This window comes from Neofelis nebulosa, chromosome 7, assembly GCF_028018385.1.
Source record: "Neofelis nebulosa isolate mNeoNeb1 chromosome 7, mNeoNeb1.pri, whole genome shotgun sequence".
NCBI classification, from domain to species: Eukaryota; Metazoa; Chordata; class Mammalia; order Carnivora; family Felidae; genus Neofelis; species Neofelis nebulosa.
In genome coordinates, this window is record NC_080788.1 from 4,957,845 (window position 1) to 4,985,475 (window position 27,631).

Consider the following 27,631-nt stretch of genomic DNA (forward strand, 5'->3'; position numbering starts at 1 on the left):
CACCAGCAAATCCACCCCACCTCGAGGACCCGTCCTAAGCTTAGGAAGTGCTGTGCTTATGTGTGTGTGTGTACATGTGAGTGTGCATGTGTGTGAGCATGTGTGTGCACATGAGTGTGCGAGTGTGAGTGTGTGCACGAGCTGTTGTGTGCGTGCGTGTGAGTGCGTGCACGTGTGTGCACGTGTGAGTACATGTGAGTGAGCGTGTGTGCATGTGTGAGCATGTGAGTGTGCGTGTGTGCATGAGCGTGCGTGTGAGTATGCGTGTGTGTGCATAAGTGTGCATGTGTGCCTGAGCGTTTGTGGGCATGTGTATGTGCACGTGACTGTGTACTGTGAGCATATGTGTGCATGGGAGTGTGAGTGCATGAGCATTTGTGTGCATGTGTGTATGTGTGTGCGTGTAAGTGTGTGTGTGCGTTTATGTGAGTGTGCACTGTGTGCATATGTGCGTGTAGACGTGTGTGCATGTGGGTGTGCATGTGTGAATGTGAGCGTGCATGTGTGTGAGCATGCTCATGTGTGTGTGCATGCACGTGTGCATGACGCAGGGAGGGAGTGGGGAAGCTGAGTAAATTTTGTGATTAATGAATTTTGTGAAGAGGGCAGTTCCATGGCCATGGAGCGTGTAAGTCCTCCCTGATCTGGCCTGTCTTCGCCAAGGAAGCCACTGCCTAATGCACTAACGCTGAGGTTGGCCCGAGGACAGGGCCTCCCAGGGTCCCAACGACGGTTAGCGTGTGACTGGGAAATGCTGGGGCTGCCTACTGATAAACCCACCTCTCTTGTTTTTTCTTTCTTGACGGGATATCCAAACTCAAAGTCTTTAGCAGCCACTTAATATGTTTTAAATTTAACATTATCGTTATTAGGGCTCCTTTCTGTATTTGGAAGGGAGACGGGATGTCACTGACTTCAACTTACAGGATGAGGCCGAAAACGCCAGTGTCCAGTCAACCTGTTCTGGCCCCGGCTCTGCCCTTACTCACCGCGTGACTGTGCCCATGTCACTGCTCCTCTCTGGGGTGTGGTCTGACCATCCGTAGGGACCCAAAGATCAGTCAGCTCCCTTCCAGCCCGACAGTCTATGAAAGCGTGGTTGTAAAGGGTGATGTGGGGAGAGAGACGGGCAGCAGGTGCGCCCACATTCCTCTGGAAAGGGAGAGAAGGTGGAGGACACACAGCCGACTCTGGCGGGAAGACGGGCAGAGCAGCAAGCAAGGTGACCGTTTCGGCGCTAGTCTGGGCGGGGACGCCGGCGGACAGCGGCTGTCTGGTCTGCCTCGTGCCCCTTCCTCCGCTCCTTCTGGTGACAAAGATTCAACATCCCTTTGGGAAACCACCCCTTCCTCCACTCTCCCCCAACAGGCTTCAGGTTTGGCAGATCAAAGACAATTATTCTCCCTGGTTACAGTTCAGAGATGGCATCTACTCCAAGCCGGGCCAAGAAGGGCCCCCTCGCGGGTTTCCTGCTAGAACTAGTGGAAATCGGGCTCTCTCTCTCTCTCTCTCTCTTTCTCTCTCTCTCTCCTCAGGTTGGTTGGATGTAAGTCACCCCCTCAAGGGAGCCTACCCAAGACTAAGACTAACACCAGTACCCAGAACACAGAGCCAGGATACAGGCCAGGTGGATCCCAGCTGATGTTTGGTACCCTGGACTTTGCAGTTACAGAAATTAATCTTGATTTCTGGAGGTTCTGTTTCATTTCCGTGTTGGCTTAAGACAAATTTGAGTTGTGTGTCTGTCACTTACCACTGACTAAGTGAGGAGCTGAGCACCCAGGTCAGGAAGTACAGCCGAGACTCCCAAATGCGGCTCCAGTTATGGCTGGGAGGGACCGTAGATGGAAGGATCTGTGCCATCACTTTTTCTCCCAGGGACGTATGCCAGCTGTCACCTGGGCCCTGCTCCTCTACCAGACCACAAACGCTCGCTTGGAAAACGACAGCCCCCTGAAAATGTAGCTAATCACAGGGAGCTGCCTGCCTTGTTTGCTATAATGGAGGTTAGCAGAACCACTCTCCTGGGCAATGCCTCTTGGAACGATGGCCTTCTGAGGGTGGCTCGCACTCAATCAGGCCACCTGACCCCCTGGCTATGGGTGGGAACGCAAGACCCCCGGCGTTCCAATGGCAGGCTCCCACGCCCCGGCCTGGTCCCAGGATGGTCACATGACTGAAGCTGACCAATCTGAAGACCACTCCGGGATTTTCTAACTCAGGCTGGCAGAGAAGAGTTCCCTTCACTTTGCCGGGGGGGGGGGGGGGGGGGGGACCATGCTGTAAGCCTGAGCATCTGTTACTGCTGGGGGCCAGGGGAAGATGGGGTGCTCGAGAGTGAAGCTGACACCCTGGCGTCTCTGGGGCCCTGGGGTCCAGCTCGCACCAGCTCAACCTTGCCTTCTAGCGTGTAAGCCAAGAAACAGCTTCCCTCTCTCCTCCCTTTAAAGCAATATTTTTTTAAGTTTATTTTGAGAGAGAGAGAGAGAGAGAGAATACATGCACACACGAAGGAGGGACACAGAGAGAGAGAGAGAGAGAGAGAGAGAGGGAATCCCAAGCAGGCTCCTGTCAGCACAGAACCCGATGGGGGGCGGAGGAGGAGGCTAGAACTCACATACCAGTGAGATCATGACCTGAGCCGAGATCAAGAGTCAGACACTGACTGAGGGGGTGTCTGGGTGGCTCAGTTGGCTAAGCATCCGACTCTTGATTTTGGTTCAGGTCACGATCCCACATCAAGCCCCACATCGGGCTCTGCGCTGACAGCAGGAGTCTGCTTGGGATTCTCCCCCTCTCTCTGCCCTTCCCTTGCTTGCACTCTCCCTCTCCCTCTCTTAAAATAAATAAACTTAAAAAAAAATAGACACTCAACCAACTGAGCCACCCAGTCACCACCCCCCGCTTAAAGCAAGTTTTAAATGGGTTTCTGTTACTTGCAACCAAAGAGTCCCAAAGAATACTCTTTTCTTCTAAGCCAGGGGGCAAACAAACATCTAAGGCCCCTTTGTCACCACTGCCTACTAAGGCAAGTGCTCTGATATCAAGGCACAGAAGCCAATAAGCAAGAGCTTCGGTCCTGGGTTCCGGTCTTGATCCCAGCCCTCCCTAGCTTTGACACTTCGCAAGCAATGACCGCTCCGAACCTCAGTGTCCCCATCTGTGAAAAGGGGGTAATGATAGCACTTCTGCCACGGGTGGTCGTGAGGGTGAAGCGAGGGCCAGGTACACGTGCTGGCTGCGTACCTAGTGGCCGTTATTATGATTTTCTTCTCCCTGCGCTTTTCTTCTCTGTTCCCCCGAGACCTTGGGTCTAGAGGGCAACAAAATGGTTTCCGGTGGCCCTGGGGCTTGCTGCAAAGCTTGTGTGTAGCTCTTGGCTTCCCTCTGGTTGGGAAGGTCCGGGCCCTGCCGGGGAGGTTTGGAGAAAAAGGAGTTCAGCTGTGGTCTCGGGCCACCGGGAAAGCCGCTCAGGACCACGGTCATGGGAACGGTGGCCCAGCCGTGGACAGGGGCCTGGACTTCCCAGCAGGCACAGAGGGACTTTGGAGAGCGGTGTCCGGGCACTGGGCGGGGCTATGTAGGGCTCAGGGTCAGTTCAGGGACACAGGATGAGTAAGACCCAGGCCTTGCTTCCTGCAGGTCCCCTCAGCCTCCGTTCCCCATGGTGACCTCTGTCCTGCCCTGTGACAGCCTGGTGGCCCCGGGTCATCATGTGGGTATGAGGCAGCCTCCTCAGGTCCTCTATTCCAAGCCTCCTGGCTACAACCCTTCCTACCCACTATTTTCTTTAAAATGTTTATTTACTTGACATAGAGGCAGAGAGAGCGTGAGCAGGGAAGCGGCCGAGAGAGAGGGAGACACAGAATCCAAAGCAGCTCCAGGTTCTGAGCTGTCCGCACAGAGCCCGACGCGGGGCTCGAACCCACGAACTGTGAGATGGTGACCGGAGCTGAAGTCGGACGCTCAGCCCACTGAGCCCCCCAGGCGCCCCTCTTCCTGCCCACTATTCGGACTGCAGTGTCGTATGCTTGTCCCTGCAGGGTGACAAGATGCCAGCTGCTGTCTGTCTGTCTATCTGGTGAACCTAAGACGTCATGCCGGAGCCAGTCTTCACGACTCCTCCCTGAAACCCGGGAGGCCCCTACTTGGAAATAGGACTGGGAGGGAGAGCCCTCCCCAGCCCTACAGGATGGTGTCAGGGGGCCTCTGGAGGGCCCCCCCCCCGTCCCCCAGTAAAACTGCTCTCAGAGCAACGTGATGGACAAGTTCGTCCCAGGACACACAAGACTCCCGAGAGGACAAGAACACGGTCCCCTCGCTCCTTCCTCCCATAAGTGACATTATTTGAACCACTTGGATAAAGTGGACGCTTCCCTGAGGGTTGCTGACACCAACAGACCCTGTGCGGACCGTCACCACCAGCTGGTGGTGGGGACAGAGGGGCTGGAGACGACTAGACTCGCAGCCTGGCCCAACGTCAGCCCAGAAGTGCATCGCCGAGCCCGTGGCTCAGGCTGGAAGCCTCCGGGGGCCCCAACAGCCCCCACGGGGTGGGAAGGCTCTGGAAACAATGGTCAGAGGCATGAAAGGCAGAAACCTCCAGAAGCTACACATGGGGCCCTGCACAGCAGCCCCGGGGGGCGGGGCGGGGGGGGGGGGCAGGGCCGGGCAGGGAGGGCACCCTGGAGGAGGCAGCACTGATTCCCGTGGCAGTGCCGTGACAACGGTGGCAGGAAATCACCCCCCTCCGCCTAGCACTGGAAGTGGAGCCGAAGCCCGGAGAGGGTCTTTCGACAGCTTGGGCGTGAGGCCAGCCGAGGGGAGCCCCCGAAGGAAGCGCGTGGGTCCGCATTTCCAAACTCAGAATGGTGACGTGGCCACACCACGGCAGACCCAGCACGGGCTGCACCGTCTAAACTCAGGGTTGGGGCTCTACTGTCCACAGTAAGGCCTTTGAGTCTACGTCGGTTTCCTCTGCAGCAGGGATGCAATAAACCGTCCGCAGGACGGAAGGAAGGAAAGAGGGAGGGAGGGAGGGGCTGTAGGTCCAGAAAAGTCCAGAGAAGGGAGTCACAGTGTACAGCTGGGTGACAAGGGCCGGCCTCCTGCAGAGGTGACCCTCGAGGGCCTCGATGTAGAAGCAGCCTGAGAGGGTACTGTGGGCTTAAGAGTTCCTGGGAAGTGTCCCTCAGAGGCCTCGGGGCCCCTGCGGCACGTCGGGGGCTGAGGTGAAGGCAGGCGCCGTCCCCGTGCCCCTGCCCTCTCTTCTTGTCTCACGGCGATTCTATCGTTTGGGGATTCGTTTTTAAGGAAAAGAATACAGATACCTCCTACTTGGCAAGTGTTACAAAGCACACTGACGACATGCCGGCGGGCGAACGGTGTCGGGGCCCCTCTCGGCACCCCGAGCCCGGAGCTTCGTGGACCTCAAGCGCACGGCCCTCCCCCGACCCGGACCTGGCCCGCGCAGCTTGCCCAGACGTGCCCCGGCCACAGGTACTGGGCAGCCGCTGCTAAGGCCCTCGCGGGCCAGGAGTTGGGCTGACCTGAAAGGCAAAGACTCCCTTGACCATGGCCTCCCCAAACACGAAGCTGGAGCCCACGTCCGTGTAGCTCAGGAAGATCTGAAAGCAAAAGACAAAACAATGCAAAAACCCGGAGTGAGGCCAGGAGGGGAAGGGGCACCAACAGTGGCCAGAAAGCCAGGCTGGGTGAGCCGGAGGGACGTCGTCTGCCATGGGCCCGTCCAGCAGCCCAGTGTGGGGGAGAGAGGGTCACCGGGCCTCCCGGGCCTTGCGGGGGTCGGGCACCACCCAGCAGTGCACTTCGTGAACACACGTTCACAGGGGTTTGCTCCCCTGAGCACATTCTCCCCGGGAGACACCTTTTCTGTACACTTTAAGGGAACACCCTCAGGGGCGCCTGGGTGGCTCAGTCGGTTAGGCGTCCGACTTCAGCTCAGGTCATGATCTCACTGTTCGTGAGTTTGAGCCCCGCGTCGGGCTCTGTGCTGACAGCTCAGAACCTGGAGCCTGCTTCAGATTCTGTGTCTCCCTCTCTCTCTGCCCCTCTCCAATCACACTCTGTCTGTCTCTCTCTCTCTCTCTCAAAGATAAACATTAAAAAAACATAACTTCAAGAAACTGAACATTATTTTTAAATGCACACATATGACAAAGTAAATCAGTTGTAATTTTTTTTTTAGCACTTTTAACTGTCGCGTGTTCCACATCACTCATGACTGCTGAGGGCCACATGCCTTGCGCCCTCAGTACCCAAGAACCCTCCTGTGCTGAGAGTCTCTTCCGCATCAGACCAGCCGCTGGAAGGACAGCTGTCTGCAGGTGGCCCCGGGCCTAGGGGAAGGAGTGGCCGCACTGCCCAGCCCCTGCTGCTCACGTGGCCTGGGGCCCAGCGCACCCCCACCGTCCCGATCCCAAGCCCCTCCTTACGGCCCCACCCTCCCCTTCCCCCAGTACAGCGGCTTTTCCCTGGCAACCCGAGTGCCCCTTGTACGCACCTGGATCTGGTTGCCCATCCACTGGAATGCAATAAATCCTGGCTCTGTTCTGATGACGAAGAGTCCAAGTGCAAACTGTAGTCCGAGGCCCCAGGACACAGTCCTCCAGGATACCTGCCACCCGAGAGAAAGGTCCTGGTGAGCTCAGCTCCTTGGGGGATCCACAGGGAACAGCAGGCGGAAAGGGCAGAGAGCACAGTGCTGCTGAGGGGCCTGGGAGTCTTGGCCTCGTCTGCAGGATAGGACTGGACCCAGCCACGACCCCTGGGCCTGTTGCCGACGGTCCCATCCACCCTGCGGTCAGAATAGGCCACGCTCTTGGCAGTAATGGGCCTGGGGCAGTGGGCAGGGGTGGGGCACGGTCTAAGGACCCATTGCAAGACTGGAGCCCCCTCGAGCAGGCCATAGCGCTCGGTCCCGGTCCTCACCGGGCGGCTGTGGCCTCCGATTCTAGTGTCGGTGTAGCTTCTGTCTGCCTGGACCTCCCCCCATCTCTTCTCCCCAGGCAGGGCTCCCAGCTGCCCTGACCCCCCGCTCCCTGGACGCCCCCACCCCCGGCAGAGGACTGCTTCTGCCTCTCAGCATTTAAGGACTCCTCAGCGGTGACCTTCAAATGCAGGTGCGTGAGGATCTCTGGGAGGCCTGGCTGAAGCCTGCGGGGAGATGTCGGCCACACCACGAAGCGGGGAGGGATCCTAGTTTCGGGAGGCAGGGAGGGAAGGGGCTGCGGCGCACTCTGGGCCTGACGACTGAGGACTCACTGTGCGGTGATGCTTTGAGCAGGCGAAGAGAAGGCAGATGAACACGCAGATTCCTGCAAAGGACACTAGCTGCTCGGGTCGCTGGGAGGTGTCCAGAACCAGCCACGAGACCAGGCCCAGGGAAGCAGCGAGGGCCAGAGTCCTGCGGGGGAGAGGCAGAAAGCCATCACCCTCAGCGTCTCCCCCACCCCTACACAAGGGCACCCAGGGCTCCAGAGGAAGGGTGCTCAGGGCTGGGGGGAGGAGAGAGCTGTGTGACCTCACACGGACCACCTAGCCTCTCTGGGTCTGGCGTCCTCATTGGGCAAATGAAGCCGAAGCCCCACGCTTCTCCTGGTTGCCAGGAGGACTAAAGAAGAGAATGTGTGTGCTGAGCTTTGCACGGTGCCGAGCCCGTGGCTCCATCAAGGGCAGGGATTCTCACAGATGCAGCGATGCTCAGCCCAGCCTCTGACCTTGCCAGGGTGAGGTGGGGCCTGTGGGGCCCAGGGCTCTGCTTCCCAGAAGCAGTAATGTCAGTCCGGGCAGGTGAGCCGAGCTCCTGGGACCAAGGCTGGGAAGCGACGATTTGTTTATTTATTTATTTTTTTTTAATGTTCATTCATTTTCAAGAGAGAAAGAGACAGAGCATGAGCGGGGGAGGGGCAGGGAGAGAGGGAGACACAGAATCCGAAACGGGTTCCAGGCTCTGAGCTGTCAGCACCGAGCCTGACATGGGGCTCGAACCCAGCAACCACGAGATCATGACCTGAGCTGAAATCGGACGCTTAACCGACTGAGCCACCCAGGCACCCCTGGAAGCAACATTTACAGCTTCCCTCCCTGGGGCTGGAGTTGGCTCACCTGGTGGGGGGGAGGGTCTGGGCCTTGGGTGCTCGAGGTCCACCCCCGACCCAGTCACTGACTCACCTGGTCCTACTAATAACAGCTAATGTTCACTGAGCACCTATTATGCGCCAGGAACTACACCCAGTGCTGGGAGACATACCGTCCCCGCCCTCATTGTACACACGAAGAAACTGAGGCACAGCAAGGTGAAATGATTTGCCCACGGCCACCCATCTAACAATAGCAGATTTGAGACTTTAAGCCAGGCACCCGGCAGAAGTTTATTCTCTTCACTAGCTCTGTGCACGACCACTGGTGAGGGGTGGACCCGGAACCAGAACTCCCACAGGCCAAGCCCAGAGTTCACTGCTCACTTCTGCCCGTGTTTCTAAGCAGCTAACACCACCGGTCCGCTGCACAGTTTCTGCCTGTCTCTGTGCCACTTGCCTTACTTACTTACTATTTCTCTTTATAAAACTTTATAAAACCTTAAGTGCAGGGGCACCCAGCTGGCTCCTTCAGCAGAGCGTGCAGCTCTAGTCTCAGGGTCGCGAGTTCAAGCCCTACATTGGGTGTGGAGACTACTTAAAATAAAATAAATTAAATTAAATTTAAAAAAAAAAGTCAGTGCATGTTTTGGGTTGGGTTTCTGTTGTCATTTGTTTCTTTCTTTTTTTTTTTAAGTTTATTTATTTATCCTGAGAGAGAGAGAAAGCACAAGTGGGGAAGGGGCATAGAGAGAGAGAGAGAAAGAATCCAAAGCAGGCTCCTCACTGCCAGTGCAAAGCCTGATGCGGGGCTCGATCTCATGAATCATGAGATCATGACCTGAGCCGAAACCAAGAGTCGGACGCTCAACCGACTGAGCCACCCGGGTGCCCCTGTCATTTGTTTCTTAATGCCTTTATAGAGGTACGACTGGCATGTAATAAATAGATGTTGAAAGTGAACAATTTGGGAAGTCTTGATGTGTGTACGTACGTACCTTGAGACCGTCACCACAGTTAAGACAGCCAAAACGTTCTTCGTGCCCCTCTGTAATTCCCGGCTCCCCTCCTCGTCCCCAGGCAACAACTGATCTGTTCTCTGTCACTAGATTAGTTTGCATTTTCTAGGATTTTATATAAACGGGATCATAGAGCACATATCCTTTTTTTATCTGACTGCTCTCACTCGACATAACTATTTTGAGATTCATCCATATTTTTTCATCTATCAGGAACTGGCCTCTTTTTATTGCTGTGCAGTATTCCATTGCGTGGATGGACCATGCTTGGCTTATCTGTTCACCTGCTGATGGGCATTTCGGTTGTTTCCAGCCTTTGGCTATGACAGACAAAGCTGCTAAGAACATTCAAATAGTTACGCACAGGTCTTTGTACAGATTTACGCTTTCATTTTCCTTGGGTCAGTACTACTTGGGTGATGCTTTGGTAAGTGGAATGGGTGAATCATATGGTAAGTCTAACTCTTTAGGAGACCGCCAAACTATTTCCCAAAATTATTGCACAATTTTACACACCCCCGAGCAGGATGTTGGAGTTCCGTTTCCTTTACATCTTTGCCAACACTTCGTAACGTCTATCTTCCAAATTCTAGTCATTTCCAACAGACATAGAGCAGTACCTCTTTGTGATTTTAATTTGCAATTCTCTAATAACTAATGATGTTGAGCATCTTTTCATGTGCTTATTCACCACTTATGTATCTTCTTGAAAGAATTGTCTGCTCACATCTTGAGCCCATTCTTAAATTGGGGTGTTTTTCTTATTACCGAGCTTTGAGAGTGCTTAATATATTCCGGATACAAGTCCTTGGTCAGATGTGTGATTTGTAAAACTTTTCTCAGAGTCATGCCTTGTCTTTTTTCTTCTCTTAAGCATGTCTTTTGAAGAGAAGTTCTTAATTCTGATGAAATTCACTTTGTCAAAATTTTTAATAGACTGTGATTTTGGTTTTGTTTCTAAGAAATTTATTCAACTCAAGGGTCACAAAGATTTTCTCCTACATCTCCTTATATTCGTTTTATAGTTTTAGGCTTTCCATTTAGGTTTATGATTTCCTGTTTTCAGTTAGTTTCCCATGTATTGTGAGGCGTGGATTATTTTTTTTTTCAACGTTTTTTAATTTATTTTTGGGACAGAAAGAGACAGAGCATGAACGGGGGAGGGGCAGAGAGAGAGGGAGACACAGAATCGGAAACAGGCTCCAGGCTCCGAGCCATCAGCCCAGAGCCTGACGCGGGGCTCGAACTCACGGACCGCGAGATCGTGACCTGGCTGAAGTCAGACGCTTAACCGACTGCGCCACCCAGGCGCCCCTATGAGGCGTGGATTATTATGTCATTATTTTGTTTTTCCTCTTCTTCCTTCCGCCTATGAATATACCACGGTTTTAGCATAATTTGTCAGTATGATTATGTCTCCTTTGAATTGCCTTAGCACCCTTGTCATGAGTCAATTGGCCATATACATGTGGATCTATTTCTGGACTGTCTATTCTATTCCTATTTGGTCTCTCTTGTCTGTTTTGATTCAGATAACCATATTGTCTTGATTACTGTAGCTTTACAGTAAGTCTTAAAGACACATGGTATAAATTCATCAAACTTATTCGTCTTTTTTACAGTTGGTTTGGCTATTCTAGGTTCTTTGCATTTCTATATGAATTTTTAAATCACCTTACCAATTTCTACCCCAAAAGCCCATGATAATTTTGATTGGGATATTAATAAGAATTTATAGATTAATTTGAGAAGAACTGATATGCTAACAATACTGAGTCTTTTGATCCATGAACCTGGTATATTGCCCCATTCTTTAAGTTTTCTTTAATTTCTCTCAGCAGTGCTTTGTAGGTTTCAATGTACAAGTCTGCACACCTTTTTCAGATTTTACCTTAAGTAATTTACGTTTCATGCTATTCTAAACGGCATTTATAATTTAATTCATTATTGTTTATTGTTGGCGCCTCAAAATACGATTTTTTTTGTATGTTGACCTTGTATCCTGCAACCTTGTTAAACTGACCTGTTAGTTCTATTAGCTTTTTTGCTAGATTCCATAGGATTTTCTGTGTAGACGATGTTGTCTGTGAACAAAGACAGATTTACTTCTTCTTTTTCAATCTGTATGTCTTTCATTTCTTTTTCTTACCTTATCACACAAGCTAGAACCTCTAGTACAATGTTGAATAAAAGTGCCGAGAAGGGACATTCTTATATTCTTGATCTCGGTGGAAAATCATTCAGTCTTTCCCAGTTAAGTATGGTGCCCGCTATAGATTTTTGTTATTTTGTTAATCCTGCTTTGCTCAGAATTCATATCAGGAATGGACGCTGAATTATGTCAAATGCTTTCTCTGAATCTATTGGCATGATCATATGCTTATTTTCTTTTTAATCTATTAATGTGACCTATGATAATTTTTTAGTGTTAAACCGACTTTGGATTCCTGGGATAAACCCCATTCATTCATGTCTTATGCCTTTTATATTTTGTCACACTTGGTTTTACAAAATTTTGTTAATAATTTGTTACCTGCTTATTCATGAGGGATACTGGCCTGTACATTTACTGCGATTATTGGTTTGGGAGGAAGGTTTCATCTACCATCTTGCTATTTATTTTCTATTTGTGCCATCTGTTCTTTGTCCCCTTTTCCAACTTTTCTACCTCCTTGCAGATCGACTATTTTAAAATGAGTCTCTTTTACCTCTCTCACTCTCTTTTTTAACTTGTTAGCTATAACTCCTTGTCATGTTATTTTAGTGGTTGCTTTAGCATTATAGGATAATCTTGAACTTAGCACAATCTACCCTTAAGTCATATTACACTCCTTCACGTGCAGTATAAAAACCGCCCAGCGATAGAATTTCACTTCTTCCCTCCTAGCCCTTGTGCTATATTGGTGTTTACTTCTACATATCATATAAACTCCACAATACATTATTCTTATTCTTGGTTTATAAGTTGACTGCCTTTGAAAGAGATTTAAATAATAATAAAAATAGCCATTATTTTTACCTATGTAGTTGCCATTTCAAGGCTCTTCACTCTTTTGCGTAAATCTCGATTTCCCTCTGATATCGTTTTCCTTCTTTTTGAAGAATTTCCTTTAGCATTTCCTGTAGTGCAGGTCTACTTTTTTATGTCTGAAAACTTCTCTCAGCTTTTACATGTATAAAAAAAGTCCCATTTCTCCTTTTTTGAATGATGTTTCACTGGTAACTGATTCTAGATTGACACACATTTGTCGTTTGACTGTTCCATTGCTTTTTCATTTGTGTTGCTTTCGAGAAGGAATCTGCTGCCGTCCACATCTTTGCACATATTTCTTCTCTAGCTGTTTTTAGAATTTCTTTTTTTATCACCAGTTTTAAGCAATTTGAGAAAAATTTTTTAATGTTTATTTACTTTTGAGAGAGAGAGAGAGAGAGAGACAGAGCATGAGCAGGGAAGGGGCAGAGAGAGAGGGAGACACAGAATCCGAAACAGGCTCCAGGCTCTGAGCCGTCAGCACAGAGCCTGACGCGGGGCTCGAACTCACGGACCGCGAGATCGTGACCTGAGCCGAAGTCGGACGTTAAGCAATTTGATTATGATTTCTTGTTTCTTGCACTGAAGATTTGTGGAGCTTCTTGGATCTAAGGGTTTATAATGTTTATCAGATTGGGAATTTTTTGGACATGATTTCTCCGAGTATTTTTTTTTCTTCCCTCTTTCTCCTCTGGAGACTTCAATTACATCTTTCCACTTAATGTGGTGCCATGGTTTACTGACATTGTGTTTGACTCTTTCAAGTTTTGTTTTTAAGATTTGTTAGGGAAAGCCTGAGCAGGGTTTATTCTATGGTTAATTTTTCTGTACTACCGTCCCAAGATCTTTAGTATTGTAAACAATGCCCCGTGAAATTATGAAGTTTCCACTCTGACTGTTGAAAATAAACACAATTTCTGGCCCTGTGTGGTTTCCAGGCATTCTTCCTCTAATCCTTGTGGATGGGTCTTTCCCAGGCCTCGGATAGTTTTCTCATATGCATTCACTGACCGGAACTCAAAGAAATTCTCAGGGAAGACCCTCTGTATATTTCTGGAGCTTTCTCTCTGTGCCATTGTCTTCACTGCTATTCTGCATTACCAACTCTGACCACCTTCACTTCCCTGGATTCCCAGCTCTGTATCCTCAACCCAGAACATACGCTGGCCCACCTTCATTCCCCTTCCCTGCACTGTGGCCTGGAAACTCTCTCTGTGCAGTAAGGTGTGGGCTTACTCGTAGGGTTCATCTCCTCTGTTCCCTGCTTCTCCAGGATCACTGTCTTCTGGTGCCTGATGTTGAGTTTCTTAAGAGCTATTGTTTCATATATACCTGTCCCAGGTTTTCAGTTGTTTCAAGTAGAAGGATAAACATGGTCTCTGTTATTCCATCTTGACTGGAAGCCAATATCAAATACATGTATTTTTTAAGTTGAAACAAAATTCACATATCACACAATTTGCCCATTTAAAGTACACAGTTTAATGGCCCTCAGTATATTCACAGAGTTGTATGACCATTATAACCATCAACTTTAGAATATTTTCATCATCCCAGAGAATAACCTAGCACCTCTAGCCGTCACCCCCCAATCTTTCCATCCATCCCCCCCAACCTTAGTCAAGGTTTAGATTTGTCACTTTGGACATTTCATGTAAATGGAATCCTATGATACGTCGTCCTTTGGGATTGGTTTCTTTCACTTAGGATAATATTTTCAAGCTTCATCATTATTGTAGCATGTAGCTTTCCTTTCTGTGCCAAATAATATTCCATTATATGGATACACATATTTGACTTACCCACTTATCTGTTGATGGACATTTGGGTTGTTTCCACCTTTTGGCTATTATAAATAATGTTACGGGCCGCCTGGGTGGCTCAGTCAGTTGAGCATCCAACTCCAGATTCTGGCTCAGGTCATGATCCCAGGGTCATGGGATTGAGCCCCATGTCAGGCTCCATGCCTAAGATTCTCTCTCCCCACCTCCCCCCTCTCCCCTGCTTGCGCTCTCTCTTCCTCTCGCCTCCAAAATAAAATAAAAATAGAGAAATAAATAATGTTGCCACGAACATTTGTGTACAAGTTTTTGTATGGACATATGTTTTCATTTCTCTTAGGTATATACCTAGGAGTGGAATTGCTGTGGATGCCAACTCCAGTTCCCACACGATAACTGAATGTATAGTATTTTGAGGAACTAATTAATTTCTAACGCAGCAGCAGTATTTCACATTTCTATCAGCAGTGGATGAGGGTTCCAAGGCTTCAACATCTGGACCAACACTTGTTATTATCTGTCTTTTTTGTTATCATCCCAGGAAATGTGAAGTGATATCTCATTGTGGTTTTTATTTGCATTTTTATGACGGCTAATGATGTGGAGCATGTTTTCATGTATTTACTGGCTATTTGTATATCTTTGGAGAAATCTCCATTCAAGTCTTTTTCCCAGACTTCAATTGGGTTATTTGCCTTTTTATCGTTGGGTTGTAATTCTAGACACACATCCCTTATCAGATACATAATTTGCAAATATTTTCCTCTGTACTGTGGGTTGTCTTTTTACTTCCTTGATGGTGTCCTTTGAATCCAAGTTTTTACTTTTCATGAAGTCTAATTAATCTAATTAATTATTAATAAGAATGTGTATTTTAAAATATTTATTTATTTACTTATTTATTTTTAAGTAATCTCTATACCCAACATGGGGCTTGAACTCACAACCCCAAGTAGCATGCTCTACTGACTGAGCCAGCCAGGTACCCCTAAAGGAAATTTTATATCAATACTTCAAAAGGAAAACCAGTATCAATGATTTGTCACAAATAGATGATTGTAAAAATAAATCCTTTTATAGATCTATTTATAAATTTAATTATTAAAAAGGATAAATTTTTTATTTTTTTTTTAAGATTTATTTATTTTTGACAGACTATAACATGGGAAGGGGCAGAGGATCTGAAGCAGGCTCTGTGCAGACAGCAGAGAGCCCAATGAACAGCTCAAACTCACAAAGCGTGAGATCATGACCTGAGCCGAACTTGGACACTCAACCAACTGAGCCACCCAGGTACCCCAATGATACATTTTAAAAATTTTACTCACATTTTATTTAATTTATTCATCTTTAAATTTTATTTAATTTATTTAAAGTGATACTATTATAAAGAATAATGATTATTTATTATTATATATTTATTGATAAATAAAATGAAAACATGTGTTCATCCATAGGCTGGCTCAAATCGTTAGTCTGTGGTACCTCCATAGCTTAGTCACTGGAGATCTTTGAATACCAGTTTCTTTATCAACAAAACGGAGTCCTGATATAGATTGGAGGGGTCTTCAGATTTTTTTTAAGCCATAGAAACATTTTTTCCAGCTTCCCCCCCCCCCGCCCCCCGTCCAAACCTTAGTTTATAAAACAGGTAAAATAGAGTTTCCTGGTTGAAATGGGCATTTGGGGAGGGAGGTCTGATATTTCCATCTCCAATTTTCCCTCCTGCCCTACGGCACCTCCAAGGTCTCCAGAACCCTAAGGAGCCCAGTTTGAAAATGAGGAGATCCCAAACTGTCCGGGAACATGGCTGGCTACAGGAGAACCCTCTGGGGGCTGACTAAATTCACTGCCATCCGGCCCCCAATCCTGCCTGCTGAGTCTGACCCCAGGTGTGGCCCCAGCAGCTGTCTCACACATGCCCAAAGGATCTGATAGAGGCCCTGCCTCTCTGGATGGGCTGGAATCTCCGAATTTAGGAAACTGTTGAGTCTTGTTCTCAGTTCCTGATCTCAGTCACCTGTCGTACCTGGACAGAGAACCAGGCGGAAATGGCAAACCATCACAGAGAGGGCTGCGGCCGTTGAAGCCACCCAGCCACACCTGCCTGGACCCCCCCAGGTGGAACGTCCCCCATTGCCCAGGAACTGTCTGGGGGAGATCAGGACTGAGGCCCTGCTCACCCAGGCCTGGTGCCGAGCCAGAGCTGACTCAGAGGCGTCAGCCAGCAGCCATGAGCTCACTCACCTCTCAAACCAGACGTTCAGGCGGCAATGCCCCAGAGGCTTGAAACACCTCAGCAGTTTGGGCCCCAGCAGCCTCTTCAGCAGGCTGTGGGCCAGGAAGGCGAGGACCACACCGGTGAGGACGAACAGTGCCAGGGCCCTCTGGAAATCCAGGAGGCCGGCGACCAGCAGGAAGGCAGCGAACGCTGGGTGGGAGTGAAACAGAGAGAAGTCACTGACGATGACGAGGGCCTGCCGCCATGCCCTCCAGCTCCACCTTGCGCCACCCAGGGCACAGAGGGCAGGGGAGTGGCCCCACCTCTCTGAGTTAGGTTAGGGTTAGGGTTAGGGTGGGCGCGAGACAACGTGCATCTCTGAGCACCTGCGGAGGGCCTGCTGCGTCCCAGACTACACTCCGTTCCATGGCGGGCAGAGATGGGCACATCAGTCACTCCAGGAAGGAGTTTGCTCGTGTGTCCAGCATCCTGCTCTGAAAATACGGGCCATTTTCTTCCTAGACTCGCCTTTTCCCTGCCTGTTCCTCGCCTCTTGTGCAGTTAAGCCAGTGTGTGCTCTCCTTCAAGAAGGGGATATGATCGTGGAGAGCAGAGGGGGAAAGTCTCTCCCCGGCTCATGAATTTCAGAAGCCAGGGCCCTTGAAGAATGGAAAGGACTTAGACATTTTCCACCGGGCAAAACATGCGAGCTGCAACCTCATGCGTAAGTGTAGGTCCTACGCTGCCCACCCTGCCGCCAGACTGGTTAGAAGACACTGGCTGGAAGACAGACGTTTCGGGGACGGACTAGCTGGAGGACGCTGGTGGACCCAGGGGGAAGGGATCCGGCCTGGGGACAGAGGAGCCCTGCCCCAGGGGAGGCCGCAAGATTCCAAAGAGGGGGCACCCGGGCAGTGTGTGGGCAGGCAGATCATAGAAAGCTTCTGAGGTTCTGCACCCCAAGGCAGGTGCCAAGGCCGCGGGAGTCATCTCTGAGTAGCCCGGAAGCAGAGAGGGGAGAGGAATCCAGGAGAGGCCCCCGATGGAGACTGGAGACGGGGACGTCTCCATGGCTACCTGCAAGGACGGAGAACCTGGGAGCAGTTGCAGGAGTGGGCAGGTCCGTCCACACCTGAGGACAGACAAGCCCCACTGGGGCCTCCTGGGGAAAAGGCGGAAGGGCTATTTCACACTGACGGAAGGTAGGTTCATATTGCTCGGTTGGGATGTTGAAATTGGAGCAGAGTTCTGAGAAATGAAGCTACCTTGCTCTCACACAGACGATCGTGGGCTGGGCCTCCGACCTGCACAGGTGTCACTGAGAGGCACGCAGGTGTGGCCCTGCAGGGATGCCAGGGACTCGGGCATAGGGCCACGGGAGGCCGAGGCAGGGGCCAGGGGCGCGCACTCGGCCCTTCCTGGGCCTCCCAGGGCTACTGCTCATAACCACCGACAGCTGGGTCTGCACTGATCCCATTTAGAGACGGGGCACCTGAGGATTCACACCGGGAGGAAACTGGGCTAAAATTCCTACCCAGGTCTGTCTGTCTTAGGGTCTGTGACTCGGGGGACTGGCACACTGTGCAGGACAGGAGGCAGTGTAGACGAGTCTCCCAGACAGGGCATGGAGAAACGTGTCTTAGGAGTTGTTTGTATTCTTCTAGGATCTGTTCACCCCTCTGGTGACAGGACTTGTCTGTTCCTTTTGGGCACGTCCCCACTCTAAGCCCATGTTTTCCAGTGGAGTCTGGGCTACGTTAGCAGTGGGAGACCAGAACGGGCACAGGACCCCCGCCAGGCCAGGCACCTCTGGCGACTTGGCCAGAAATGTGGGCAAGAGACACACCATTCTTCCGAGACTGGGAACACCAAGGCCCTCCGTGGCGGCCAGCGGCCAGGGCTGTCTGGGCACCTATGGAGAAAGCCCACCTAACATGAGGACACCATTGCTGTGGCCCAGGCCCAGAGCGCTGAGAGCGTGGGCTCCCTTTCTCTACCGTACCTACTCTCAGAAGGTGCATGAAGGGCCCCACCGAAGACATGATACAATAATATTATCAAAGAGCCGCAGGAAATCAAAACCATGCAAACATGGAGGAAATGGAGAGTGGCCATTGTAAAGGATAATTGACCGACTGACAGCCACCACAAAGGCAGAGACAGGATGAGATAAGTGATTTTCATCATCTCCTAGGAGGAGTTCAATCATTTCTACAAACGAAACCAATGTGGGTCTGAGTGAGTGTGGAAGCGAGAGGAACAGAGAAGGCCCAGGCTCAGATCCAGCCAGAGGAAGATTTCACTGTCTCAGACATCTCTAGAAGGAAGCTGCAGGGACCATGAGCCAACCCATCTCAGCCTTCAGCCCTGCTTTCGCTTTCGAACATGAAGACCGGGGCCATTGCCGTCATGGCTCTCGGTGTCCTCTCCCGCCTGGCCCCCTGGGGGGGGGGCTTCTGCATCCACAGCTACACCCCCCTCCATGTCCCACCTGCAGGAGGACCTGCGGTGACCCTCCTTCCCTGGGCTTAGGGGTCCCCCCCTGCACCTGCCGTCTGTCCCCATGTCCTTCCCCTCCTCTACCACCTCCCCACCCCACTCACAAACACAGTCCAAGTGTCTCCTGTCACAAACACACCCCTTCCTCGACACTGTCACACCCTCCTTGTTAATATTCCCACCTGTGCTCATAAAAAATCCTTCCAAAGAGCTGTCTACACTTGCTGTCTACACTGCCTCTCCTCCCATCCATTCCAATCCAGCTTTTCACCCGTGCCCTAAGTTACTAGTGACTTCCTTGGCTCTAAATCCCCCGGGACGCCGCTCAGTCCCTGTTCCGCTGCTCCCCTTACCACAGAGATGCTGCTGTTCACCTCTCCCTCCTCCTTGAACTGGTGCTCCCTGGTCTCCGCTCCTCCCCGCCCCCCCCCCATCTCCATGCCCCCTCGGGCTCTCTCTGCCCCTTCCTCTGCCAGCTCCCTTGGTGTGGCTGGTCCCAGGATGCTGTCACTGACCTACTTCTCGATTCATTCTCCAGGAGTCCCTGGAGAGGCCCCTGTCCTTCTCGATGGCCTGGCAGACGTACCTCCAGCATCCTGTCCCAGACAAGTGGCCATCCCTCTCCCCTCCAAGCCTTCCTTTTCCTGCGCTCCCTAGCCACGGAGGCACCATCATGCACCCCGTTGCCTGAACAGAGCCCCGAGGCACCCCAGATTCCAGGGTGTCCTTCATCCTGCACACTCGGTCCGCTCCGAGTGTTGGTGATGCTTCCCGAGGGTCACTCCAAGCCGCCCCTGTCCGTCCCCTACACTTCGTCTTCTCACACATGTACTGCCACCCTGCCTGCCTCTTCCAGGCTCCCACAGTGCAAATCTAGCCTCGAGGCTTGCCTGTTAATTCCTTCAATGGCTCTCTCTGGCTTTGAGGGCAAAATTCAAGTCCCTGAGCTGCCTGCCCACACCATGCCGCGTTTCACCTTTGCTCCCGTGGTTCCTACCTGGAAGTGCCTTCTCACTCCGTCCTGTCCTTCGGATCCAGCTGGCTACCTCCTGCTCGACCTGAATGTCACCTCCTCCTGGAAGTCCTCCCTGATCACTTCCATCCCTCCTTGGTGTTCCCAGATGGCTCACTGCCTTATGTGAAAATATCGTTCCCCTCTCCCTTACTGATCAGAGACTGCTTTGGGAAGAAGATCTGGTCTGACTTTATTCTGATGTCCCAGCTTCCTCCATGGAGCTGGCTCTGAGATGATTGTTGGATTATCGGATAAGTGAATGCCCTGGGACATGGATGGCCGGGGCTGAGGTGGCTGAAACCCGGGTGGTGGTAGCTGGGGTGGGAACGGCGGTCTCCCAGGGGGGCTGGGCCCCAGGCTCACCAGTACAGAGCAGGCCCGTGCAGATCCATCGAAACAGCCGTGTGTGCTCCCGGCAGAAGCGTCTGGCCCTCAGAGCAGGCTGCAGCCTCCTCCTGGGGAGAGCGCCAGTGGGGTCCGCGAGTCAACTCCCACCGTCAACAGCTCCAGGCAGAAGCTACTCGGGTACCCCCACCCCCCACCCAGGGCACTGACCTCGGCATCACAGGACTAGGGCAACCCCAGCCCAGAACAAACTAAGGGTCGGCTCAGGCCACCCCGCCTTCCAGCATCACCACTGCCCTTGAGTCCATTCTGCCCTTGGGCTTGGGAAGGACTTAACTGAGATGATGAGTAAGAACCCAACCAAATGCAGAAATGCACAAACCATGATGGCTGCCTCCCTCCCCTGTCCCCGTGTCCCCCCTGTCTGTGGGGCCGGGCGGAGAACTCCTAGCTCTGCCTTGTTCCCCGGGGACCCGGAGACTTACCCTCTGAGTCAGCAGCTCCCCCTGCAAGAGAGCGTGTACACAGCCCATCCCCTACCCGGCGGTCACCACCTGCCCCCCACCTTCCCGCTGGTGCCAATGCCATTCTTGCCTGGTCTTTTGGTCGCTTGTCTATCCCTGGAGAAGAGGCTGGCACTTGGCCTCTGAGGACCCACAGGCCACACTTGTAGGAGCTTCTGTTTCAAGGAATGCCTCTCCCCCTCTCTGGCCCCAACACCTGCCCCCCTAAGGGAGGCTCTTCCCCAATCTCCCATCCAGAGAGACAGATGGACTTCCTCCCCTCCACCACCCCTCCTCTCCTTGCCGCCCTTGGCTCAGGATCTGGCCAGCGGGGACCCCCAGTGAGCCTGGGCATCAGCTCTGGGTCACCAGCCTCCCCGTGGGAAACAAGGGGACTGGACCGCTCTAGGGGTTTTCAAACTAAGCCTCGAGGATCCCTGAGGTGCCCCAGGGACTGACTGGGGTAGAAGGCAGATGGGGAGGTGGAGAGGGGGGTCAGGCTGGTTCAGGACCCCCTCCATCCAGCTTTAGTCAGAACAGGCCCCCTATACACATTGGGGCTCCTGATGAGGTTGCCTTCTGGCTGCTTCAGAGCAGGCTGGGCTCCTCTGGCCCGGCTCACCCCGAGGCAGAGGCCAGCAGAGCTCCCTTGTCGGCTAACACGTTTGTTCCTTTCTTCGACCAAGGTTCCGGGAGCCCCTTCTCTGTTGCCAGGGGCCCAGCTTCCCTGTCCCTGCTCCCCACGGTGGCCTCCTCCCCGGGCCAACGCATGTCCCTCCTGGAGAGCACCCACCATCCTGACAGGGGCTCCGGGCTGGGCTCGGTCCAGATGTCCCCACCCTCCGCACGGCTTGAGTCGTTGCCAGGGGTCCGGCCTTCCTCCTAGAGTGACCAGAGAGTGATCAGAGGGTGCCTGCGGCCCCGAGTGAGAGCGGAGGGAGACCCTGGCTGCCGCCAGTGTGCCCACGGGCATCTCAGGAGTGGGCTGGGGTGGGAGGGCGGGGCTTTTGCCCAGGAAATAATTAGAGAGCAACTTAGTTAAGTTCCGCAAACCACACACCAAGCACCCACAGTGTGCTGGACTCAGTGCTGGATACGCCCTGCCCTCGGGGTCCTCCTGGCCTGCATTGGGAAGGGACGCTGGAGCCTCAGCTGTGGCTGGTTGGAGAAGGCCCAGGCGGGACCACCTCGTTGCATTTGCCCTCCGTTTGTCTATGCAGTCGTGTTTGGGTGGGCAGGGGGTTATTCTTGCAGATCACAGAGTGAAAGGCGCACCCTGGGGCTGTGCAGCGTGGTGAAGGGGCAGGGGCTTTGTCGGGGGAGGCTGAGAGGGAAAAGGGGGTCACATTAGGCTCCAGAGTTCTGGGTGGAGGGCCTCTCCTTGAGCCGTTCCAGAGCAAGGACAAGAACACCAGCTCCTTGAAGGCTGAGACCTCACCAGAAATCCACCCCTCCCCTCCTCCAGTCATGTGGTTCCTCCTTCTTATTTTTTAAGTCGCAGCTCAAACGTCACTTCCGGGTTGAGCCTTTTTCCCTGACCCTTCAGACTAGTGTGGGCTATCCCGGCACATCACAGGTGCACAGCAAATGGTTACTGAGCCGAATAAAGGGGCTGCTCTGTGTCAAGGAGGCCAACACGTTTGGGGGGGGGGTCCCTAATTTTTCAAGCAAAGAGGTAGAGGGGCTGGAGGAAGGAGGCGAAAAAAGGGCCCTCCCACCAGGGGGCCAAAATGAGGATGGGGAAGGGGACAGACCAGACTTTCCAAGAGCTCGGCCCCCATGTTCTCCAGACCATTGGCCACAGGTGTGAGAGAGATGAACTCTCTTCCTTTCGGGCTGTTGCCCTCCATGTGCCGGACCTTGCGGCTGAAAGACAAAATCAGGGCCCACAGCTGAAAGCAGAAGGCGGCACAGGACCCAGGAGAGGCCCCTGGAGAAGGGGGGAGGATGGGAGAGGGCCGGAAGGGGGGAGCCTGGCACAGCTTTTCTCATCCCGGAGCTCAACCCTCCTTGAACTTGGCTGCCTCAGAGCAAGGCGCCCCTTCCTGCACTCACCGGTGCACGGCCTGGTAAATCTGGGAGGCCCAGGCAGGCACAGGGCAAATTCTGTCCGCCTTGCAGGGAAGGCAAGGAAGGAACTACGTACCACACATGTAGATACCTGGTACCGGAGTTTTCCTGAAAAGAGGCCCTAGCTTTTGTCACTCCTACAGCAAATGAAAGCCAGTGCCATTGAGTGATATTTTCATGGCATTATACTTTCCCACCTCCAAAAGATGGGAAACTAATCTCCTGAAGACTCTTCTAGTCCCTGGATCCACCTGGACCTAAAACCAGTCCTGCCACTGGAGTTTTCAATTCTAAGAGCCAATATAGTCCTTTTTTTTTTTTCTTTTGCTGAAGTCCATAGGCCTAAGTCCTCTGAATAAGAACCCCATCCCTCCCCACTCCTGTTTCCTGTTTCTTTCCCTGTGGAGCGCCCTAGGGGGGTGCTTTCCAAACCCTGGCCTGATTAAGCTCACGCGTTCAGAGGCACATGCACACATGTGCACACACGAGCGAGGAGACAGGTGGAAACACACACACACAGGGGAGGACGCTGGGAACGCCCACTACCTGTGCACACACATCCACAGACACGCGGCTGCACGGAGAGAGGCAGGACCCCCTTCCTACTCACATATTTGTGGTCAACAAGTCGCTCTCGAGGGTGGGCAGAAGCCCGTATTTCCACAGGGACAAAATGAATTCCACCCGCTTGCACTTTGGCCAGTCTTCTCCTTTCAGTGCAAATTCCTGGGCAGAGTCCAAGTTGGGATAGGTTGGGCCTCCCACCCAGCTGTGTCCGGCACCCTTGCCAGAGGGCCACGGCCGGGACAGGGACCCCAGCCCCTCTCAGGGAAGAAGGCTCCTGCCTTCTAACTTAATCGGCCTTCCTTGTCCAAGATGCCCTTGTCTCCACTCTCCCCTGCTCCTAGATGAGCCCACCCCTTCCAGGAAGCCTGCCTTTAGTATTCTCACCCCCTCCCCGTCCCCTCCTGTGCCCTCCCTTTCCACCTGCCATCAAGGTTACCCAGTCTCTAGGATCCTGCACATTAGCTTTCGATTTGCATCTTACCGGTCTTCTTCCCTCACGGAATCAGGAGTTATTACAGCAACGTCTCTTCCCGAGTTCGAAGGTTAAGGAAACCAGTACAGCTGTCACACGTGGCCAAGGTGTTTCACGCCTGAGCCTCAGTAGTCAGGACAACAGAGCAAAAGCACAGTTTGTCCCTTTCTTGCTTCTTCTTCTTTTTTTTAACATATAAGTAATTTACCTTTTATTTTTTTCTTTTGTCAAGTTTTTATTTAAATTCCAGTCAGTCTCTTCTTTTTTTGAACCCACACCTGAGCATCGGTGTGCAGAGTCAAGGGACAAACACTTTCGCGTTTCAGTCCTCCAACTAAACATTAAACTACTCAGACAGGGTCGACAACATCTCTTTAATAATTAATAATGTGCCCTCAGGACAGGACCCCATATGATGCATAAACATTTCCTGGTAACACAGGCTGTGGGGTTACCTACACATGTTGGTTGTTCTGGAAGTTTGGAGAGGATGATGGATAGAGGGTGTGGGGTTTCCCTTCTCCTTAAAAACATTATTTTTTTGTCTGTCAGAATACCAAAGCATTACACATGCTTCATGAAACATTTAAACATTATACAAATAGAACACAGCGAGTTAAAAACCCCTCTAAGCTGAGCCCCCCGGAGACAACCACCACTGACTTTGTGGAATTGTTCTCCAGACTTTGGCTTTTTTTTTAATGTTTATTCATTTTTGAGTTGCGAGGGCGGGGGGGGGGGGTGTTGCAGAGAGAGAGGGAGAGCCAGAATCCAAAGCAGGCTCCAGGCTCTGAGCTGTCGGCACAGAACCTGACACGGGCCTCGAACCCACAGACCGCGAGATCGTGACCTGAGCCGAAGTTGGACACTCAACCAACCGAGCCACCCAGGTGCCCCAAGACCTTGCCTTTATGTGATTCCTTTTACGAAGGGGCTCACCCTACACCAGCTTTGCTTTTGCAGTTTGGGGCAGAGATCCACACCCTGCCTCACTCACGCCGTCGGGGACCCCTGTGCTGCCTTGACTGTAAACTCAATGTCCACGGTGTCACCTGTTTTATCCTGAAAGGACCCCCGCCTCCGCGTGCGGCCCCTACAGGGATGGGCTTGGAGCCACCCTGGCAGAGGACCCGTCGGGACCCAGTGAGGCCTCCTCCACCTCCCCTCCCTCTCCCCCCCTCCCCCTCCCTGCTGCCTGCCCCTTCCTCTTCCCTCCTCCCATCTCCCCTCCTCCCTCAGTTTCTCCTGGAGCCCAGAGGGAGGCCAGGGGGCATAACACATCCAGTGGCAGCCAGGCGTGTTTCAAAACATTCGCTGTGTTCACCTTAAACCCTTGATGGTCTTGTGGGCCCTGATCTAAACCACGGGTTTAATAGGCTGTGTGTCACTGTTTGAACCCTGAGCTAGCGCCTAAAGGTCTGAATTTAGTTCTGACTCTGAAAGTTGACTTGTTTCCTTCAAGTTAACCGGGTGGGGGTGGGGGTAACAGTGCCTACCTCGTAAATAAATATTTATGGGGATTAAAGGAGCTAACGCAGGTAAGGTGTTCGACAGAGAGCCGGGCACCATCGGGCTGGCAGGCGTTACCGCTGTCACGAGTTCCGACTCAGGGATGTCTTCATACCGCTCTCCTCCTCCAGGCCGGGAAAGCCTGTGTTCCTCCCCTGCTCCTCCCCTCGGAGTGACCCCGAATCCCCTCAAGTGCTCCTGGACCCCAGGAGCCAAATGCTTTTTTAGGTGGAGTTTGGTTGAGAGCCACAGGCTGGTGGTTGGGAGACTGGGTGGGTGAGGACGAGCCCCCCAGGGAAAGGCCCGGAGCTGGAGGACCTCGGGGGTCCTGGCTGTGTGAGCTCAGTTGTCACCCGAGACTCTGTGGCCTGTTCCCTGAGGAGATGGTCTCTGAGGCCTGTCCCACACACGTGGGGAGCAGGGGGAGGCCCAAGACAGAGCAGGGGGTTTGGGAGGGGTGTGCTGGGCCCAGGGCAGAGGCAAGGACCATATCAATCTATATCTTATGTCTATATGTCTATATCTATATAACTGTCTGCATCTATAACTATATCTATATCTATATCTATAACTATATATCTATGTCTATAAATATATCTATATCTACAACTATATAACTGTATCTATATCTATGTCTATGTCTCTAACTATATCTATATCCATATCTATATCCATATCCATATCTATATCCATATCTATATCTATATCTATATCATCTATATCTATCATTTCCCTTCCCTTTAAAACAAAATAGCACTTAGAAGGATTTATACGCGGAGGCTACCCCTCCCCTCCTACCTACCCCCGTCCCGTTCCTCAGGGGAACCACGCACCTGTTTCTGGCTTCAGGTCTCTGGGGCCACTTCCGGTCTCAGGGGAGTTCTTGGCCGGAGGGAAAAGAATCCCTTCTCCCTGCCGGGCTCTGACAGAAGAAAGAAGACGCTTGTACAGGTGGTGAGCGAACCACTGGGCGCTGCCAGCGGCAGGTATTATCAGAAAGGGTGTTCAACCATCTATTTTCCTCCCACAATTTTGCCCACACACGTTCTCAGCTCTTCGCCGACGAGGCTCTTCCGTGGCGTGGATTCCCATGTCCGAGCAGGAGACGGAAAGCGAGGCTCTCGCTGTCAGATTCCACAAACAGGAGCCTCGTTCTTCTCTCCTAAACCTGCTTCTGTTTCTTAAACGCCGGTCGGTCAGCAGAAAGGGCATCTGACGATCTGATGTGAAGTCTGCTTTCTTACTCGGGGCATTAAAAAAAGAGGCGCCTCCTACGGTCATGGTAGAAATATTCGAAACGAGAAAGCGTAGATAAATTCTGATGACGTAGAGCAAAATACAAAGGCTGAAGAAAGACTCTGGGCTTTTCCATCCTCTAGTGTAACATTTTCTAAATAGGGGGAATGGACTCTCCCAAGACTTGGATCATGGTGTTCTTCCTAAAACCTGTGTAGCAAGTCCAGGCGCTCCCCAGGGAAAGAAGGAATCCAACGACGGAAAGACCAAAACCCCGCGTCCCACCACCCTGGCCGGCTTGGCGTGACTCTCCACGTGCCCCCTGATAGAGTCCACCCCTCGCTCTTTGCCATTCATCGGGAACAGACGGACACGTATGGCCACGACCCAGTGGAAAGTGAAAGGTTGGCCCTGGGGCTCATCTACCTCAGCAACAGTAAAGGGCTGATCAAGTATGGACACCTGGTCCCACACCCAGGCGGGGCCAAGGCCACAGGCAGGGGGAGCTTTCCCTAAACGATTGAGCGATCACTCTCTCCGAATATTTCACCGGTTGCTGCTTTGCGAAGTCTGTTCCCCTCATTTTACCGTCTACCTCTCTTGCCTTTCCATCTCATATCAGCTTCTTATATAATGAGACGTTGAAACGTTTCCTTTTCAGTTTGACCCGCGTTAAGGTGTTCTACACACCAAGCTAGGTGTCAATTCACGTCATCCTGTTGGGTTCAAGGATGATGCCCCTGGCTTTGGCGGGTTTGATACCAAAGGCAATATCCTTCCTCTGAGGTGTCCCGTCTTCCACCAGCCGTTGGCAGGGGCTGTGGGGACCTATTAATTGGGGTCTCCGTTCCCTTGCGGGCCCAGGGCCGACACCAATCACAGTTGAGAAGCTGGTTAATCACGTAGGCAAAAAGAAGTCCTTCGTTGTTCCAACCTCTCCCTCTGTCAGAGAGGCGGCCTGGTGTGGCACACACCGAGCCTTAGAGCAGAGCCTGATATTTCTACAGAAGTTTCCATGAAGAAGACCTTATGCCTCGTGGGAGCAGCCAACACAGCGAATCTCCCACAGACCAGTCGCGTCTGTAGGAAAGGTACGGACAAGGGGGGCATCACAAATGATACGCAGTTGTTAGGAAGAACATAAATGAACGCCGCTGAGCGTCACGTCTAGGCATTGAAACTTTCCAGGCATATCTTGCCTCCCTCCACCCGGATGGAAATCCACCGATAGCGCCGTGCCTAAGAATGAAAGGCGTAGCCTCGT

General features: G+C 52.0%; 1 protein-coding gene across 4 annotated transcripts in view; it reads right to left on the reverse strand.

The window, feature by feature from the left end:
* The window catches only part of SLC28A1 (solute carrier family 28 member 1), a 50,264-nt gene extending 26,321 nt beyond the window's left edge, over positions 1-23,943 (reverse strand). For 2 of the 4 annotated variants that reach the window (XM_058736469.1, XM_058736466.1), the window contains exons 1-9: positions 23,632-23,943; positions 23,194-23,309; positions 22,268-22,379; positions 21,307-21,395; positions 20,029-20,120; positions 16,178-16,361; positions 7,285-7,426; positions 6,524-6,637; positions 5,550-5,627 (exon numbers count right to left, since the gene is read on the reverse strand). In XM_058736469.1, the coding sequence (XP_058592452.1) occupies positions 5,550-5,627; positions 6,524-6,637; positions 7,285-7,426; positions 16,178-16,361; positions 20,029-20,120; positions 21,307-21,395; positions 22,268-22,363 (795 nt within the window). In that variant the 5' untranslated portion in view covers positions 22,364-22,379; positions 23,194-23,309; positions 23,632-23,943. Of the gene's footprint in view, positions 1-5,549; positions 5,628-6,523; positions 6,638-7,284; positions 7,427-16,177; positions 16,362-20,028; positions 20,121-21,306; positions 21,396-22,267; positions 22,380-23,193; positions 23,310-23,586 lie in introns of all 4 variants that reach the window. The other 2 variants (XM_058736467.1, XM_058736468.1) reach the window with 2 other exon arrangements.
* Between the last annotated feature and the right edge of the window lie 3,688 nt (positions 23,944-27,631).